Source organism: Amyelois transitella, chromosome 15 (genome assembly GCF_032362555.1).
Source record: "Amyelois transitella isolate CPQ chromosome 15, ilAmyTran1.1, whole genome shotgun sequence".
In the NCBI taxonomy this organism is placed as follows: domain Eukaryota; kingdom Metazoa; phylum Arthropoda; class Insecta; order Lepidoptera; family Pyralidae; genus Amyelois; species Amyelois transitella.
In genome coordinates, this window is record NC_083518.1 from 370,174 (window position 1) to 386,670 (window position 16,497).

Consider the following 16,497-nt stretch of genomic DNA (forward strand, 5'->3'; position numbering starts at 1 on the left):
GAACCTTTTGACTTGAGTAAAGATAATCGTTATTTGTATTGTATAATTAATTCTGTTTTGGTTTCTAATGAATTAATTTGTAGGCTTTGTCGAATTAGGAGCTCAGTCGCCGCGCCTTGAGGAATAACAATGATGAACTGCTAATTTGTGTGATGGGAAAATAGAAAGGGTGAAGGAAAAAATACTTAGTATAAATATATACGGGACAGATTACACAGATTGAGTTAGCCTCGAAGTAAGTTCGATTATTATGTTACGAGATTTTAACTCAACGATACTATATTTTAATAAGTACTTACATAGATAAACATTCAAGACTTAGGCAAATCAGATAAAGTTAGTTTCTGATCATGCCCTGGGTTCGAACCCGGGACTTCCGGTGTTACAGACAAGCTGCGCCACAGCGGCTGTTTAAGAATCAATAGATATTGTTTTAGACCTAAGTAATGTATGAAGCAGTTAACTTATAGATTTCCCACCAAATTCTTATTCTGCCAAACTTTAATTTCTTCCAATTTCCCAAGGTTTACATAGAAATCTTATGTGGAAAAATATCTTGAATTGTCTAGAGTAGTCCATAAAAAAATACTTGAAATATCGATATTATTTTGAACAAATTAATCACATTATCTTTATTGCGAAAACTAAAAATTTCTTTCTAATATCTTTTTCTAGAAATAAATTTTCACAAAAAGAACTCACCATTTTGCCACCAGGATTTTAACGTTCCAAAATCAAATTGTCGTTAGCACTATCACCAGTTCACTCCACTCCGCTACTGGCCGCCTGCGCAGCGCTGCAAAAAAAAAAAGAATAAGATTGTTTAGTGAAAGTGAATGCATATTATGTCGAGACGATTTCGGCAATATTATCCAATAGTTCCGACTATGGCGACCAATGTCAGATATTGTTAAAGAATGTGTTGAATGATTGATCTGTATATTGAATTCAATGTTTATTTTGATGTCAGTATAAATAAATGAAAGCAGGTTGACTAAGCAGATATACAAAGAGAGTGTGGAGGGAAAGGTCGGAGTGGGAAGACCTAGACGAACGTATCTTGATCAAATTAAGGACGTCCGGGTAAAGGGTCAGGTCAAGAGTGCCCAAAATCACCGAGCTTGCAGAGTTATGAATGTGGATGAAGCTAAGGAAGTATGCAGAGATTGTGGCAAGTGGAAAGAGGTTATTTTATGTATGTATGTAGTATAACTTAATCATCGGCAGAACGGCCTCCAAATATGACGGACATGTCAAATTTCACAAATGATTTTTTCATTGTGTTCAGGTCGGCGACCTTAAGAGGAGTATCAATACACCTCTACCTGTAAATATCTTCCTCTATTTAATTAATCACTAGCTGCACCCCGCGACTTTGTTCCCATAGGAATTTCGGGATAAAAGGTACCTTATGTGTTATTCTAGGTTAAATTCTAGCTACCCATGTAAAATTTCCTTAAAATCTTTCGTCCAGTAGATTTTGCGTTGAATTAGAAAACACAGACACACACACATTATAAAGTAGGAAGGGTTTCCGAGCTTTTGACATCAAGACAGTAGACAGACGGACAGAAGCAATCGCAACTGGACCGAAACGGAAAACATAGCTGGACCATTTTTCAGCCATAGCCATTCGTTTTCCAAAGATGTCACATTACTTAATTAAAGCATACCTTTTCAATATATTAGTTGCATTTCTTCAGGGAACCTCGGTTTATGAAGTCAAAAAATGGAAACTTTGTAACCTTTATGATGTAAGAAAATATAGAGATTTCATTTTACCACGAAAACTATAAACAATACCTACAATAAAAGCAAGGCTGTAAGGTACAAAGGCGGAATTAAACGTACTTAAGGCGACCTCTGTAGCGCAGTTGTAGTGCGCTGGTACAGGAGGTTTTCCCGGAGGAATCCCGGCCAAGGCATGATCCCAAACTAACTGTTTCTGATTGGCATAGGGTAAGTATTTATTATAATTTATAGTAGCGTTGAGTTAGTATCGAACTTACTTAGAGCCTAATTCAAGGTTAGTTTTCGTTAAAAATATTGGAACTTGAGGGAATTCCCAGTCAACCTTAGAGTAGATATAGTATATCAAAAGAAAAACAATTGGTGCATTATGTTTAAAAAAATAATGGAGGATGCTCCACTTAACTTCACCGACAAGAGATACCTCTTACGTGTAAGATATGCATTACTCGTACATTAAATTTCCTTTATCCCACGGAATTATTAAAATTGATTGCTGGTAAAACGACACACCGCTATTTTTGACCTTCTTTATAGAAAAATTCCTTACATGCAATAAATCCAAGGCTGATAAAAGTAGGCAACCTTCAGTTTGTCTCATGACGTCACACAGTGCGTTCCCTTGACTGGCTTTTATCTCATTAACAATAATTACGTACCTTATAAGTGTGAGTAATTCAATAATAAGCCAATAAGTACTTATAAAATATTAAACAGTTAATTTGGATATATCTTTGCCAAGTTTTATCAAAATCGACGTAGGAGATTTAAATTAATTTCTATAATATAAACCTACATCCAACACCTAATGAGATACTATATTTTTTTTTATCTCAACCCGACCGAGATTCGTACCTGCGACTTAGTTATCTTAAGGCTATATCGTAACTAAGGCTCAGAGGCCAACAAACGTCCTACAAACAATAATTGGGTGGTACTTTAAGTTCAGAAGGCGAAGGTTCGGCTAATTACTCTGATTGAGGTCGTAAATGATTAAGTAGGCTTTATAACTGTGAACAAAATTACATTAAGCCGAGCGGCTGAGCGTGGCCTTTCAGCCTCTGATGACTGTTGGCTCTGTCTACTCTGCAAGGGTATGTACTCGCATAGACGTGATTATATGTTACAAAATAACATACGTACATATCACGTTTTTATTCCTTACAGAGCCAACAGTCTCGAGAAGACGACGAGGCTTTAATTTTATGTAGAACTAAAAATTTTGTGTTAATTTTTATTCATATCTCCCTAAATATTAGATATTCTACCGGAAATGGCATAGCTTTTAACAATTTATTATTAGCTTTTCCTTTTTTGTCCATATTATATTTAAAGTTGCCAATATTTTTACTCATGTTTAAAGTTTGCCAACCAAAAAAATACTATTAGCCAATGTTTAAAACTCAATGTTTATTCGGACATGAGAATTTGTTCCTTTGTTTTGTTTCTACGAATTTGTTATGTGTTTTGTTGATGAGTCAATGTTACATTATTTGAGACGAAATAAGAAAAAATCTTAAGATTTTTCTAAAAGAAGGTGAAAACAAAGTACATATATACGTAAGCATGGGATTAAAAATCTTCTTTTTTGTGTATATATACATTTATAACTTATCCATAGCCTGTCACCTTGACAGACAAACTTTGCTACGTATGCATTACTAACACTAACACCTTTAGCAAAATGGGAGACATAAATCAGATGTTTCATATTGGTCTTTTTCAAAATCTCTTAATCTCCTATTTTCAGGTACAGTTACATCAAAATAATGACCTTTCACTGAAGCCATTTCTTTACAGTTCATTGCATGCATGCAGGATATAAGCCTCCTCTTATGAATTCCAATCCAATGCATAAATGTTCGTTTTAAGTAAACTCCAAAATTATTTTGAATCGGGTGCGTATGCTACAGTGTAGTTTGTTCCGCCGCTTTTTCCGCGCTTTGGAAGCAGTAGTAGATATAATTAAAGTTATATAACGTCAATAAATGATACCTTGCAGCCAATTTTGAAAATACATAAATCTATTCTATTAGTAAAGTAAAAGTAAAAAGAATTTATTCAAATATATCTTTTCGTGTATAGACAATTCTCAAAAAGTTTAAATAAGCTGCTTGCTCGAGATCACTAACGTATGTACGTGACCCCAAAATCCATTCAACAGCAATTCTCTTGTTGATATTTCGTGAATATGTAATGTAAACTGGATGTTATGATCGCATCACATTTTTATATTTGCTTATGAGGTTTTCAGGTCGTTGACCTCGTTGTTATACAACACGATTGAAGGTTAGGATAGAATCTATACTAGTATTATAAAGCTGAAGAGTTTGTTTGTTTGTTTGAACGCGCCAATCTCAGGAACTACGGGTTCGAATTGAAAAATTAGCGTTTTTGCGTAATCGTTGCGTTTCTGAATAGACCATTTATCGAGGAAAGCTTTAGGCATATAACATCACGCTGCAACTATTAGGATAGAAGAAATAAGGGAAAAAAAATTTAATGGTGGGTAAATTATTCATTCTTGAGGGCTTCAATGATGCCCAAAATAACCACTCCACCCCCTACATGAGGAAAGTTTATTGGTCGTTCCCTTAGTCGCCTTTAACGAAATCCATGGGAAAGATATAGAGTGGTCCTATTCTAAAGTGACAGGAACCACACGGCAAACGAATACAAAGTTTATCACGTATTTCCTGGGGTAGGTAGACTTACGCCTGTCATGATTGCAGCATACCTATGTTATTTCATTCATTCTTCAGTATTATATAAGTAAGCTCGTAAATTTAGGATCCCTAGGTACCTAATTCTGACCTTTTGCCAAAACTGATTACGGTACATTCATCCAGCCATTTCATTTCAATGATATAGTTCCTTGAATTCGGAAAGAAAACATATAGTATTTGGTCAAAATTTTGGAATTTTCTGCTCATTAAGATATGCACCTGGTAAGTATCACTTAGTATATTTTTAGATACATAATTGTACATATTTATTTGCACTAAATAGCATATAGTGCAAGTCAAATAGCATTGATTATATCACGAAACTTATGTAATTTGGTTGCATAACCGCGCTTGAGTGTAGGAACTCCGCACATCGCATGTTTCCTTATTCATAGTAATATTGAGGTAGTGTGTGTTTGTTTGTTAGTAAACTGACTGAAGAAACTCGGGTTAAGGCCACGAAGTTAAATTAAGGGCTATGTGCTCGTTTGCGGAATATTGCTTAGCGCGTAATAGTGGTTTATGCTATAACGAGAATTTAGCAGTATCGTGCATATAAATTTCGACTTCCTGATTCCTATGATAATTTTCAGATGCCGTGTGGTTCCCGGCACCAATACAAAAAAGAATAGGACCAGTACATCTTTCCTATGGATGTCGTAAAAGGCGACTAAGGGATACGCTAACAAACTTGTGATTCTTTTTTAGGCGATGTGCTAGTAACCTGTCGCTATTTGAATCTCAATTCTATCATTAAGCCAAATCGCTGAACGTGGCCATTCAGTCTTTTCAAGACTGTTTGGCTCTGTCTACCCCGCAAGGGATATAGACGTGACCATATGTGTGTATGGAGGTATTTTCAGATGGGTACATCCTCTCTTGGATTATCCAAGGAGAGACTTGCCAAATTTCTAGCTAAAAGGCTAGCAATCTCGGCTTTACGATAATGGATTTTCAGTCAGACATCAGGTATTCTTGTTTTGTCTAAAGTCCATTTCCTGATGCTTCTCTACAAGGGGTATTTTTAAAAAGAATTTCCTTATAAATGATTACATTATCATTGAGCTAAACAGCTAAACGTGGTCTATCAGTCTTCTCAAGACTGTTGGCTCTGTCAAACCCGCAAGGGATATAGATATGATTATATGTATGTATGTAAGTATGAATGCTTACCTCTCTTAGGTATTATTATGAAAAGGCCACGTTAAACAAGATACCTAAATTATTACAATTGAGATTCAGATATAATAAAAGGTTGTTAGCCCGTCGCCTAATCCAATTTCTTTTTTTTTTTTCAAAACGAATCAGGAAAAGTAACAAAAATAAGTTACAACTTTAACCCCTGTCCATCCTGTATGCTATGTACAGTGTCTCTAATTCGTAAAACAAATGACATGTGCCGATCGAAAGAAAGTATTTACAAAAGAAAGTTTAGACAGGTTTGGCTTAGCATAGATATGGTACCTCTGTTTAATAAGATTCCGATAAAACTGCATCGTTCCGTTAGTTATAAATAACTTGTCGACTCAGGCGGCCTAATTTCTTGCTATTGAGTATGATTAACAAACATACATATGGTCACGTCTATATCCCTTGCGGGGTAGACAGAGCCAACAGTCTTGAAAAGACTCAATGGCCACGTTCAGCTACTCGTATTTGGCTTCATGATAGAATTGAGATTCAAATAGTGACAGGTTGCTAGCCCGTCGCCTAAAAAGAATCCCAAATTTGTAAGCCTATCCCTTAGTCTCCTTTCACGACGTCCATGGGAAAGAGATGGAGTTGTCCTATTCTTTTTTGTATTGGTTCCGGGAACCACACGCACCTGAGATTAACTGCCTTACAAATTATTTTATTGTAATTTCAATACAATAATTTGAAAGGCAATTATGCTTTTAATGATTACATCACTACAACATAGTGTATAGCAAAGTCGCTTCCTGTGTCTATCTCTATGTCTGTATGTATCCTTAGATCTTTAGAACCAAACAATGAATTTTGATGCAGGTTTTTTTAAATATGTAGATAGATTCAAAAGGAAGGTTTATATGTATAAATGATACCCCTGCGAAGCCGGGGCGGGCCGCTAGTTAAATTATATTTCAACTCCAATACGCTCTTGGCTGTGCTCATTTCAAACAAAACATGCTGTCGATATCCATTCCCGCGGGAATTCCCGCAGATCCTCTAATGATGCAGCTCTAGACTATCTATATAAAGAGTCTATGATACATGTCAAATTTCCTATCTCTAGATAATTATTCATTTTTTTATACATATTTAGTGCAGTGCGGTAATGTAAGAAGAGAACTTTCATACAACATTGTAATCGAAATCCAATTTCGACTACTATGTTGTATGAAATTGCAAGAGAAACTTCATTACAATGAAAATACTAAGTTTTGAAGTCTTGTAGTCTGGCACGCAGATACTTAATTGATTCAAAAAATTATTCAAAAATTCTTTATTACTTTCCCATTAAGAACGAATATAAAAGGAAGTACCTATATATAGATATAATACTTAGAAAAAGTTTGTACAAACTTTGCAAATTATTCAACATCAGTAAGAGGCCTCTTCAATGTAATGTATAATTCATTGATTTTGAACGAACATGCCTTTTAAAAGGTCTGTCCCGCCCCTGGATTTGCGCAAGATATTTCCTAAGGTCTAATAAGGCAATTTTATCTAGGCAATCTAGAGATTTCTAAATTAGCCGACCGCTTGCTAAATCGGTAAGTATCGAAATTTGAGATTCGTTTTTATTGCTTGTGCAAACCGTAGGGAAAAAAATAGTAAAGCTAATAAATAAGCGTAAAATAATGGTTAGAATATTACTTAGGTGCCGTGTGGTTCCTGGCACTAATAGAAAAATCCATCTCTTTCCCATGGATATCGTAAAAGGCGACTAAGGCATAGGCTTATAAAGTTGGCATTCTTCTTTTAGACAACGGGCTAGTAACCTGTCAGTTTAAGTGAATCTCAAATCTATCATATGTATGTATACAATCTCAAATATATGAAAGAAATGGTGTGGTCTTATTTTTTTTTCTATTGGTGCCGGGAACCACAAGGCGAAATAAATCTATTCTATTCTAATATGTTTTCGAGGTTTGTTGTCATGTAGTGTGGGACGCCATTGATCGCAGCTAAGTATATCATGGATAAAACATGACTGTAAACATCAATATCAAGTTAACCATATTTATAAACAAATGATTCTGACAATATACTAATGAAACTGATTCGTAATCAATAAAAGTTAAGAGGTAAATCTGTCGATAGAATCTCGTACCAAAAATTTATAAGTTTTCAACGCGCGCGGATTAATATGGCATTGCGAGCGTCTGCGAATTACGTGCGGTAACCACTTGCCTTCAGATGATTTTGTTTTGTGAAAAAGTATTTTTTTAATACTCTCTACTAACTATGATATAGATTTAACTGTTTTTTCTTTTTTGTTTTCTTGTTAAGTAGCTTTATTTTTAGAGCTTAATCTGGAGTTGTTATAAAGTCATGCTTTTTTTTTATATCTAAGTTTTAGCACAATTATATCATATTTTTCTTTTATATAAAAAAATATATCTACTTAACCTACTTTTTATACAGTTAGGACTGTATAAAAAGTAGTGTACCTACTAATAAAGTATATTAATTAAACTGCACTCGATCAACATCTATAAATGAATATTGATATTTATTAGTATTTCTTATAAACATCAATACACAGTATATTGTTCATTTATACAAAAAAAAAAAATAAGTACGAAATAAACCATAATTACCAAAAATTAATCACAAAATTTTACACTAAAATCCCAACACTAAAATAACCGCAACGAAATTCAAACTTGTATTTGGAACGCGGGCCGCGCTGCGCGTGCGTCGATCGCGGCCATACGCAACTGACGGCTCGCGTTTCCCACTCCCAGCCCAGTGAGGTAACATGTTGCCACTAAAATGCTGGCGTCTTGCAACATACCCCTGATGCTGAGACATTAATCCGAAGTTTATTGGTAGTGAATAGGTTTGTATGTCAAAAAAGCCAAAAAAATGTATATACTTTTGTTGAAGTATCATGGAGATGATGATATGGACCACTGTATGATTATTTTAAGGGAGAGACTTATAAACTTGGGATTCTTCTTTTAGGCTTGCAACCTGTCACTTTATATAAATAAATAAATAATAAATATTCTTTATTGTCTTGAAAAAATTACATTTTTAGAACCAAGGTTGAGCCTTTCTTTTAAGTTATACGTTACTTATATGATTCTCAATTCTATCAGTAAGCCAAACAGCTGATCGTGGCCTATCAGTATTTTCAAGGCTCTTTCTACCCCGCAAGGGATATAGACGTGATTATATGTATGCATACATACATACATACATATGGTCACGTCCATATCCCTTGCGGGGTAGACAGAGCCAACAGTCTTGAAAAGACGGAATGGCCACGTTCAGTTATTTGGCTTAATGATAGAATTGAGATTGAAATAGTGACAGGTTGCTGGCCCATCGCCTAAAAATAAGAATCCCAAGTTTGTAAGCCTATCCCTTAGTCGCCTTTTACGACATCCATGGGAAAGAGATGGGGTGGTCCTATTCTTTTTTGGTATTGGTGCCGGGAACCACACGGCACTTATATATGAATGTACCTCACATATATTATAGGAGCTAAGGGGTGCGCCCGGCGACCAAGATTGGGTAACTCAGGTTATTACATGAAGCGATTCGCGTCTGAACTCCGCGACCTGTGCAGGGAAACCTAACATTATATTGGATCATGTTTAAAGTTTCACTTCACTACAATAATGTCTATTTTTTGCCCTTTACATCTTATAATTACGTACTTCCATAAATATATTGGTCCTAATCTCAAATGCTGGCAACCACACGGCACAATCTGTGTATAATTGATAACAGCTTTTCCCCACCCCGTTAGCCTACTTACATACATACATACATATTGTCACGTCTATATCCCTTGCGGAGCAGACAGAGCCAACAGTCTTGAAAAGACTGAATGGCCACGTTCAGCTATTTGGCTTAATGATAGAATTGAGATTCGAATAGTGACAAGTTGCTAGCCCATCGCTTAAAAAAGAATAAAAAGTTTGTAAGCCTATCCCTTGGTCGATATCCATGGGAAAGAGATGGAGTGGTCCTATTCTTTTTTGTATTGGTGCCGGGAACCACACGGCAAGCCCAGACTACTTATAGTGTGAAAAACAAATTACTATGCACAACATTTCCGCAAGCCAATCATCGCGGTCGTAATCACCAGAATTTTCATACTTCTATTCGGTTAAGCAATACTCGTTAATTGTATATGTTGCGTGAATTGAATGTATACTAGGATTAACAATAATTTTTTTGGCAGCTCCGCTTTAGTGGTCTAGTTCCGAAGATACTCGTAAAACATAGGGGGTTCCCGTGTTTCTCATCCCATGCAGACTGTAAAATCTGCTGAAAACTAAGAATTCTTCTTTTAAGCGATGGGCTAACAACCTGTCACTATCTGAATGAAATCTCAGTCCCATCGCGAAGGCATTACCTGAACGTGGTCTTTCAGTATTTCGAGACATATGTCTGGAGAAGGTAATCACTGCTATTTACAAAGGCATAAGTATCACGCTTTTTTTGGGTTCTATTAATTACCAATATATTCTTTTACAAGTTTTTTCATAAAATTAACCTAATAAGTGACTAATTAAGTGCTTAATAGAGCCATCAATACATGTAATTATTCGTCCTAACTTCTAACCTTTAAATTCCAAACAAACAATGGCCTATTATCTATCACCGAAATAGAATAAGTACCTATTGGCTATAATTAATATTTGTACGCATTACAATCGTATACATCCGTATGGACTATTGTAAAAATAACTTAAGTACATTTTCCCTGCGTCCTGGATCTGAAGGTGAATTAATATGTTTTGCAAATAACTTGATTGGATTATATGACTGGCATAATGAGGTAGTTATCTTCACTAAGTATACATTTTCATGATTATACATACTAGAATTGTATTCTGTGGCTTTGGTATGGGGCACTCTATTGTATGAGTCTGTAAACGTTACATACGTTTACAGTCTCGGACAAGAGAGCTTTTTATACAAAAAGATATGTTTTTGTTGAAAATAATATAATAAATTTATAATAAATGAAAAACAAAGTGTAATTTAATAACATACTTATGTTATAATCAACTTAAAGTATTTACTTTATTTCAGAAATGTATTTTTTGATTGAAAGACAATTTAAGATTTTTTTTACTTTTATTTCAATACATCCTCGTACCTAATAAAGGAATGGACTATAAAGCCGAAGACTGAAACTCTTATTACACTATTCGATATTCAGAGTCATTGAGCCCGGTCTTACAGTGTGAATTCAGAGTCTAACTCTTATTACACAATTCATTTTAAGACTAAGACAGTCTTAATATCGACTAGTCTAATAGCGGCATTAGTTCTAATAGCGGTATTAAAAAAAACGCTGGACTGTATAGCATACATACAAATCATCACGTCTATATCCCTTGCGGGGTAGACAGAGCCAACAGTCTTGAAAAGCAACTTCAGCTGTTTGGCTTAATAAAAGAAATGAGATTCAAATAGTGACAGGTTGCTAGCCCATCGCCTAAAAGGAGAATCCCAAGGTTATAAGCCAATCCCTTTGTACTGTATAGATTAGCAAATAAAACATAAAATTATTAATTGCGACAAATTTAATACAAAAGCATCGTCATAAGAAGATATTTAATAATCCTCAGGCTTTTTTAAACTCCTGTTTGTTGTTTAATCCAGTCCCGGAGGGCAGGAACGTTGGTGTACACGTTAGGTATGGCGGGGTCCATGCATCCAGGATCCCCGAAAGACACAATGCCGTATTGCACCAAGCTGTCTTCGTCAACTGCTGGACCGCCAGAATCACCCTAAAAGACAAGATTGAAGCGAACTTGACGTTATTGAAGAAAATGCCGCAGTGCAATTTGTTATCGCTCGCTGTGCTGTCGCTTTAGAGGCGGTAGTAAACTTAAGTTTCAATGAATTTATTCGACTTTAACTAATTTATGTGAGTTATTGTGAAAACAAAAGATATGACAATTAATTATAATTATGTCTAAAAAATTTGCGTTTTGAATTTTAAAACTAAGTTATTAGTTATATATTATAAGTTAGTATAATTAAAAAAAAGACACTCACGTGGCAAGCACTCTGGCCGGTCTCGTCGACTCCTGCGCATATCATTCGCTCGGTAATGCTAGGTAATACGTTAGGTTTGGGAATTTCGTTAAACATTTGTCGACATTTCTTACGTCCGATGACAGGTAGGGACACTGCTTTTAACACTCTTGATACAGCATCATTCTCCTAGAAAGATGATTTGGTAAGAATAATTATTTTCTATCTGTTTACGTGTGTTTTTTTTTTCTATTAGTGCAGTGTGGTTCCCGGCAAAAAAAAAATAACTTTCTGTCATTGGTTAATTATTTTAAATTTTTATTGTTATTTTCCTAGGTACGGTGGGTTCAGGATATAAACTCAGTTCAGGAAATTTGACTATTCGATATTCAGACACTTCGACAGTATGATTCGTCGGAATTCAGCGTCTAACTGTCGTACTCTTATTACACTATTCATTTTAAGACAGACTAAGAATATCGAATAGTCTAATAGCGGCAATAACTGTGCCATCTTGCCTCGATTGGTGTATTAGTGGCCCAGGTATCTCCTGAGCAGTGTTTACATACATACATATATACAGTCACGTCTATATCCCTTGCGGGGTAGACAGAGCTAACAGCCTTGAAAAGACTGATAGCCCACGTTCAGCTTTTGACTTGATGACAGAATTGAGATTCAAATAGTGACATGTTGCTAGCCCATCGCCTAAAAGAAGAATCTTAAGTTAATAAGCCTATCCCTTGGTCGCCTTTTACGACATCCATGGGAACGAGATGGAGTGCTCCTATATATTTTTTTATATTCGTGCCGGGAACCACACGGCACATTGTTTGCTTACAGCAGTGTTCACTTACTGTGTATCCCCATCCTGAGACAAGTATATTTTGTCCCGGTTCCAATGCGCTGCCAGACGCGGCCAACTGGACAATTTTCGTCGTCACACCATTTATGGTCATCCTTTCAGTCTTGATTACCCCCACATCGTAGTCATCCTTGTATTTCGGGTGTGGGGTAAATGACAAGATGTTATAAAGTACACCGCCTTCAGAGAAAGAGGTGCTACCTGCTCTGATTTTATAGCTTGTAGGACTGAAATAGAATGATTCTTATGTACATACATACATATAATCACGTCTATATCCCTCGCCGGGTAGACAGAGCCCACAGTCTTGAAAAGACTGATAGGTCACGTTCAGCTGTTACGGCTTAATGATAGAATTCTTATGATTTTTTTGTCCAAATCGAAAGACGAACTTTATAAACAATTGTCAGAGATTTTTATACCTATACTAATATTATTAAGCTGAAGAGTCTAATTGTTTGTTTGAACGCGCTAATCTCAGGAACTACTGGTTAGAATTGAAAAATTCTTTTAGTGTTGAATTGACCATTTATCGAGGAAGGCTTAAGGCTATATAACATCACGTTGCAACTTTTAGGAGCGAAGAAATAATGGAAAATGTGAAAACAACGGGGAAATTTATTCATCCTTGAGGACATTTATGATGTCCAAAATAACTATTCCACGCGGACGAAGTCGCGGGCACAGCTAGTCGAAGAATACCGTTATGATGATGAGTGACAGTAGATTTATTTGTTAGTATTGTCATTTTGTAATAATCTTTCGCCGTTGATACGATTGTGACAACTAATTACTTAATTCGTTCATTAAATTTTTTTAAGTCTCGAAAATGCACATTCCACCGTCTAGACTTAAGATATTGTAGGTATGTTTGTTAAATGACGTCGTTGATTAAGACGCTGCAGTTCTTCCCTCCCTTTCTTATAAACCTACGTTTTAGAAGCAGCCATTTAAGTCAGTATTAAACTTTTCTTAATTGATGATAGAAAAAAGACAGGTTTAATAAATAATACATACATACAATATATAAGAGGGATATAGATGTGACCATATATCTATATCCCTTGCGGGGTAGACAGAGCCAACAATCTTGAAAAGACTGACAGGCCACGTTCAGCTGTTTGGCTTAATGATACAATTGAGATTCAAATAGCGACAGGTTGCTAGCCCATCGCCTATAAAAAGAATCCCAAGTTTTTAAGCCTATCCCTTAGTCGCCTTTTATGACATCAATGAGAAAGAGATGGAGTGGTCCTATTCTTTTTTGCATTGGTGCCGGGAACCTAATAAATAATCGGGAACTTAATAAATAATCTTACTAAAAATAAATTATTTATTTTAAAATAATAAAATTAGGAAGAAGTGGGTAAGTAGGTTTATAAGAATCGTTACAAGTGAAAAGTTGACAGCCTATCGGGAAAAAAGTGTGATTTCAGATATATATAGAGTAGAATCTTTATAAAGAGTAAATGATCATGAAAATACTCACCTTATGCTAAGGCAGTGGGCTGCCGTCAGCACGTATTCTTCACTGATGATGGACCCGCTACAGTGAAGGTTCCACACATTGGACTCCAAGTACACCAGACTCACTTGATAAGGGAACTGCTCGATGTCCACCTCATGACCTCCGACTATCTCATCACTGTCAGATTCATCGCTGATACGTGCCCAAGAATAACCTTGTGAAGAAGATACAAGATTACAAGTAACCTCAGCTTCACACGGGTGCGATGTTGATGTTATAATTACACCTAGTACCTGGTTGACCGAGCTTTGCTCGGTTTTTTGTTTTTGGTAGAACGTGTTTTAATATTAGTCAAGTTTTGCAAACATCTTACTTTAGCAGCACGCGTGGGACGAGCGGAAACATCGGTCATGGCGTTATAGATGGCGCTGATATAGTTTCTTAAAACGCGGTTTTTAAAATGTTTATATATCTTGGGAACCGAGTTTTTCTCGAACCTAGGACCTTGATAAATCGATTCCTTGAGCTGAAAAGCTGTAACTTTCATGAAAATCGTTGGAGCCGTTTCCGAGATCCTGATTATATACATATATACAAAAATTGCTCGTTTAAATATATTAGATAGATATACCAATGTATTCTCTCGTCCACAATTCTATTCTAAGTTTGGATAGTTGTGATGTTGACGTTGTTGAAGAAAATGCTGTAGGGCAGTTAGTTACCGCTTCTTCTGCACTGACTCTTGGAAGCGGCAATAAACTTAGTGTTAAGTAATTCATTTGACGTCAACCAATGTTGTGAAACCAAAAGATTTGACAATTATTAAGCGATATGAAGTAGGTATCCTATAATAATGAATAAAAAAAAAATAATTTGAATTTATATAAAAAGTTGCAAACATATATATCGTCACGTCTATATCCTTTGTAAGGTAGACAGAGACAGCAGTATTGAAGAAACTGAAAGAGCACACTTAGCTGATAGCTTAATGATGGAACTGTGAGTGAAATAATGACATGTCGCAAACCCATCGCTTTCAAGAAGAATCAAAAGCTTATTAGCCTTCTCTTTCCGGAGTTAGATATGGAGTGCTGGAAACCATACGGCAAATAAAGTTACAAAAACATGCATTACTTTGTAATCTTAGAATTAATGCACTGGAGTGCAACAGGGTAGTATACTTGACCCGTTACAATTTTTGGCTGTAGGAATAATAAATCCATTTTTTTTTAACGTTGAAGCAAAAGAAATGTGAGCAAAGTTTTTAACTAGAATAGTGAGACGTACTTCTTGCAAGTAAATAAGACTAGAAGAAGACGAAGAAAATTAACATTATTCGTTGAGTTGTGACCTTTTTGTATTGCTGCAACTAATTTACACACCCTTATTAATTTCTATTCCATATGAAATTGTAAATTGTGTGTAGCATATCAAAAAAATGAATTATCTATCTATAACAGAAATACATACCTTTGACAATAACATTGAAGAAACCCACGAATAGCAATACCCTCAACATCTTGACAGAACCACTTGTCTAAATTAATGAAGCGTTTTCGCATAAACTCACTTTATATAGGTAAATGTCGCCAGAAATATTTACTAGGAACTAAAACCCATAAAAGAGAAATATGCATGTAACGTTGTTTTTTACTGATACTATTATCTACAATAGCATTCCTTAATTTGCGTGGAATTCATTAAAATATTCATTAATTGTGCCGTGTGGTTCCCGTCACCAATACAAAACAAGAATTGGACCACTCCATCTCTTTCCCTTGGATGTCGTAAAAGGCGGCTAAGGGATAGGCTTACAAAATTGGGATTCTTTTTTAGGCGATGGGCTAGCAACCTGTCACTATTTGAATCTCAATTCTATCATTAAGCCAAATAGCTGAACGTGGCCATTCAGTCTTTTCAAGACTGTTGGCTCAGTCTACCCCGCAAGGTGTGACCATATGTATGTATTCAATAATATCTTTACACCTATATAAAACTTCTAAGTATAGTTAGTGACTAATAACGCACAATCCAAACCGCTGGATCCAGAAATTTTAAATTGATCTAGTACGATCCTTATATGGTCTAGGGGTGCACTGAGAGAGGATTTCCTGGAATTCCCGCGGGAACAGAAGTTAAGGGGATTTTTCGTTATAGATACGCGGATGGAATCGCGAGCCGTTCGGCACCAATAAAAAAAAAAGAATAGGACCACTCCATCACATCCCATGGATATCGTAAAAGGCGACTTAGGAATATGCTTATAGATTTGGGATGGGCTAGCAACCTGTCACTTTTTGAATCTCAATTCTATCACTGAGCCCAACAGCTGAACTTGGTCTTTTCAATGTATGTTTGTAATGTATAGGTCTGTCTACCCCGCAAGGGATAAAGACGTGATTATATGTACGTATGTATGTATTTACAAACATAATTTAAAAATATTAAAAAATATAAGTTACAAACATAATTTAAAAATTACCGCGATACCGTAT

The 16,497-nt window shown here is 35.6% G+C and overlaps 2 protein-coding genes across 2 annotated transcripts in view; both read right to left on the bottom strand.

Moving 5' to 3' along the window:
- Positions 1 to 8,415, bottom strand: part of LOC106136492 (2-hydroxyacylsphingosine 1-beta-galactosyltransferase) — a 46,505-nt gene extending 38,090 nt beyond the window's left edge. Inside the window, exons 1-2 of the mRNA XM_060948117.1 lie at positions 8,261 to 8,415; positions 703 to 796 (exon numbers count right to left, since the gene is read on the bottom strand). Coding sequence (XP_060804100.1) covers positions 703 to 705 — 3 coding nt within the window. The 5' untranslated portion in view covers positions 706 to 796; positions 8,261 to 8,415. The remainder of the gene's footprint in view (positions 1 to 702; positions 797 to 8,260) is intronic.
- Positions 8,416 to 11,213: 2,798 nt separating this feature from the next.
- Positions 11,214 to 15,539, bottom strand: LOC106136481 (trypsin-3). The gene is made up of 5 exons (XM_013337046.2): positions 15,473 to 15,539; positions 14,024 to 14,216; positions 12,527 to 12,761; positions 11,691 to 11,858; positions 11,214 to 11,419 (listed from the first exon to the last, which is right to left on the bottom strand). The coding sequence occupies exons 1-5, from the start codon at positions 15,519 to 15,521 to the stop codon at positions 11,264 to 11,266; spliced, it is 801 nt and encodes a 266-aa protein (XP_013192500.1). The 5' UTR covers positions 15,522 to 15,539; the 3' UTR covers positions 11,214 to 11,263.
- Between the last annotated feature and the right edge of the window lie 958 nt (positions 15,540 to 16,497).

What these genes read in the sequence shown, in the direction of transcription:
- LOC106136481 (XM_013337046.2), bottom strand. Translation starts at nt 15,521, where the DNA reads ATGTTGAGGGTATTGCTATTCGTGGGTTTCTTCAATGTTATTGTCAAA. An exon ending in GCCCACTGCCTTAGCATAAG is followed by an intron (nt 12,762 to 14,023) that starts GTGAGTATTTTC and finishes ATTCTATTTCAG; the next exon opens with TCCTACAAGCTATAAAATCA. An exon ending in TCTCAGGATGGGGATACACA is followed by an intron (nt 11,859 to 12,526) that starts GTAAGTGAACAC and finishes TCATCTTTCTAG; the next exon opens with GAGAATGATGCTGTATCAAG.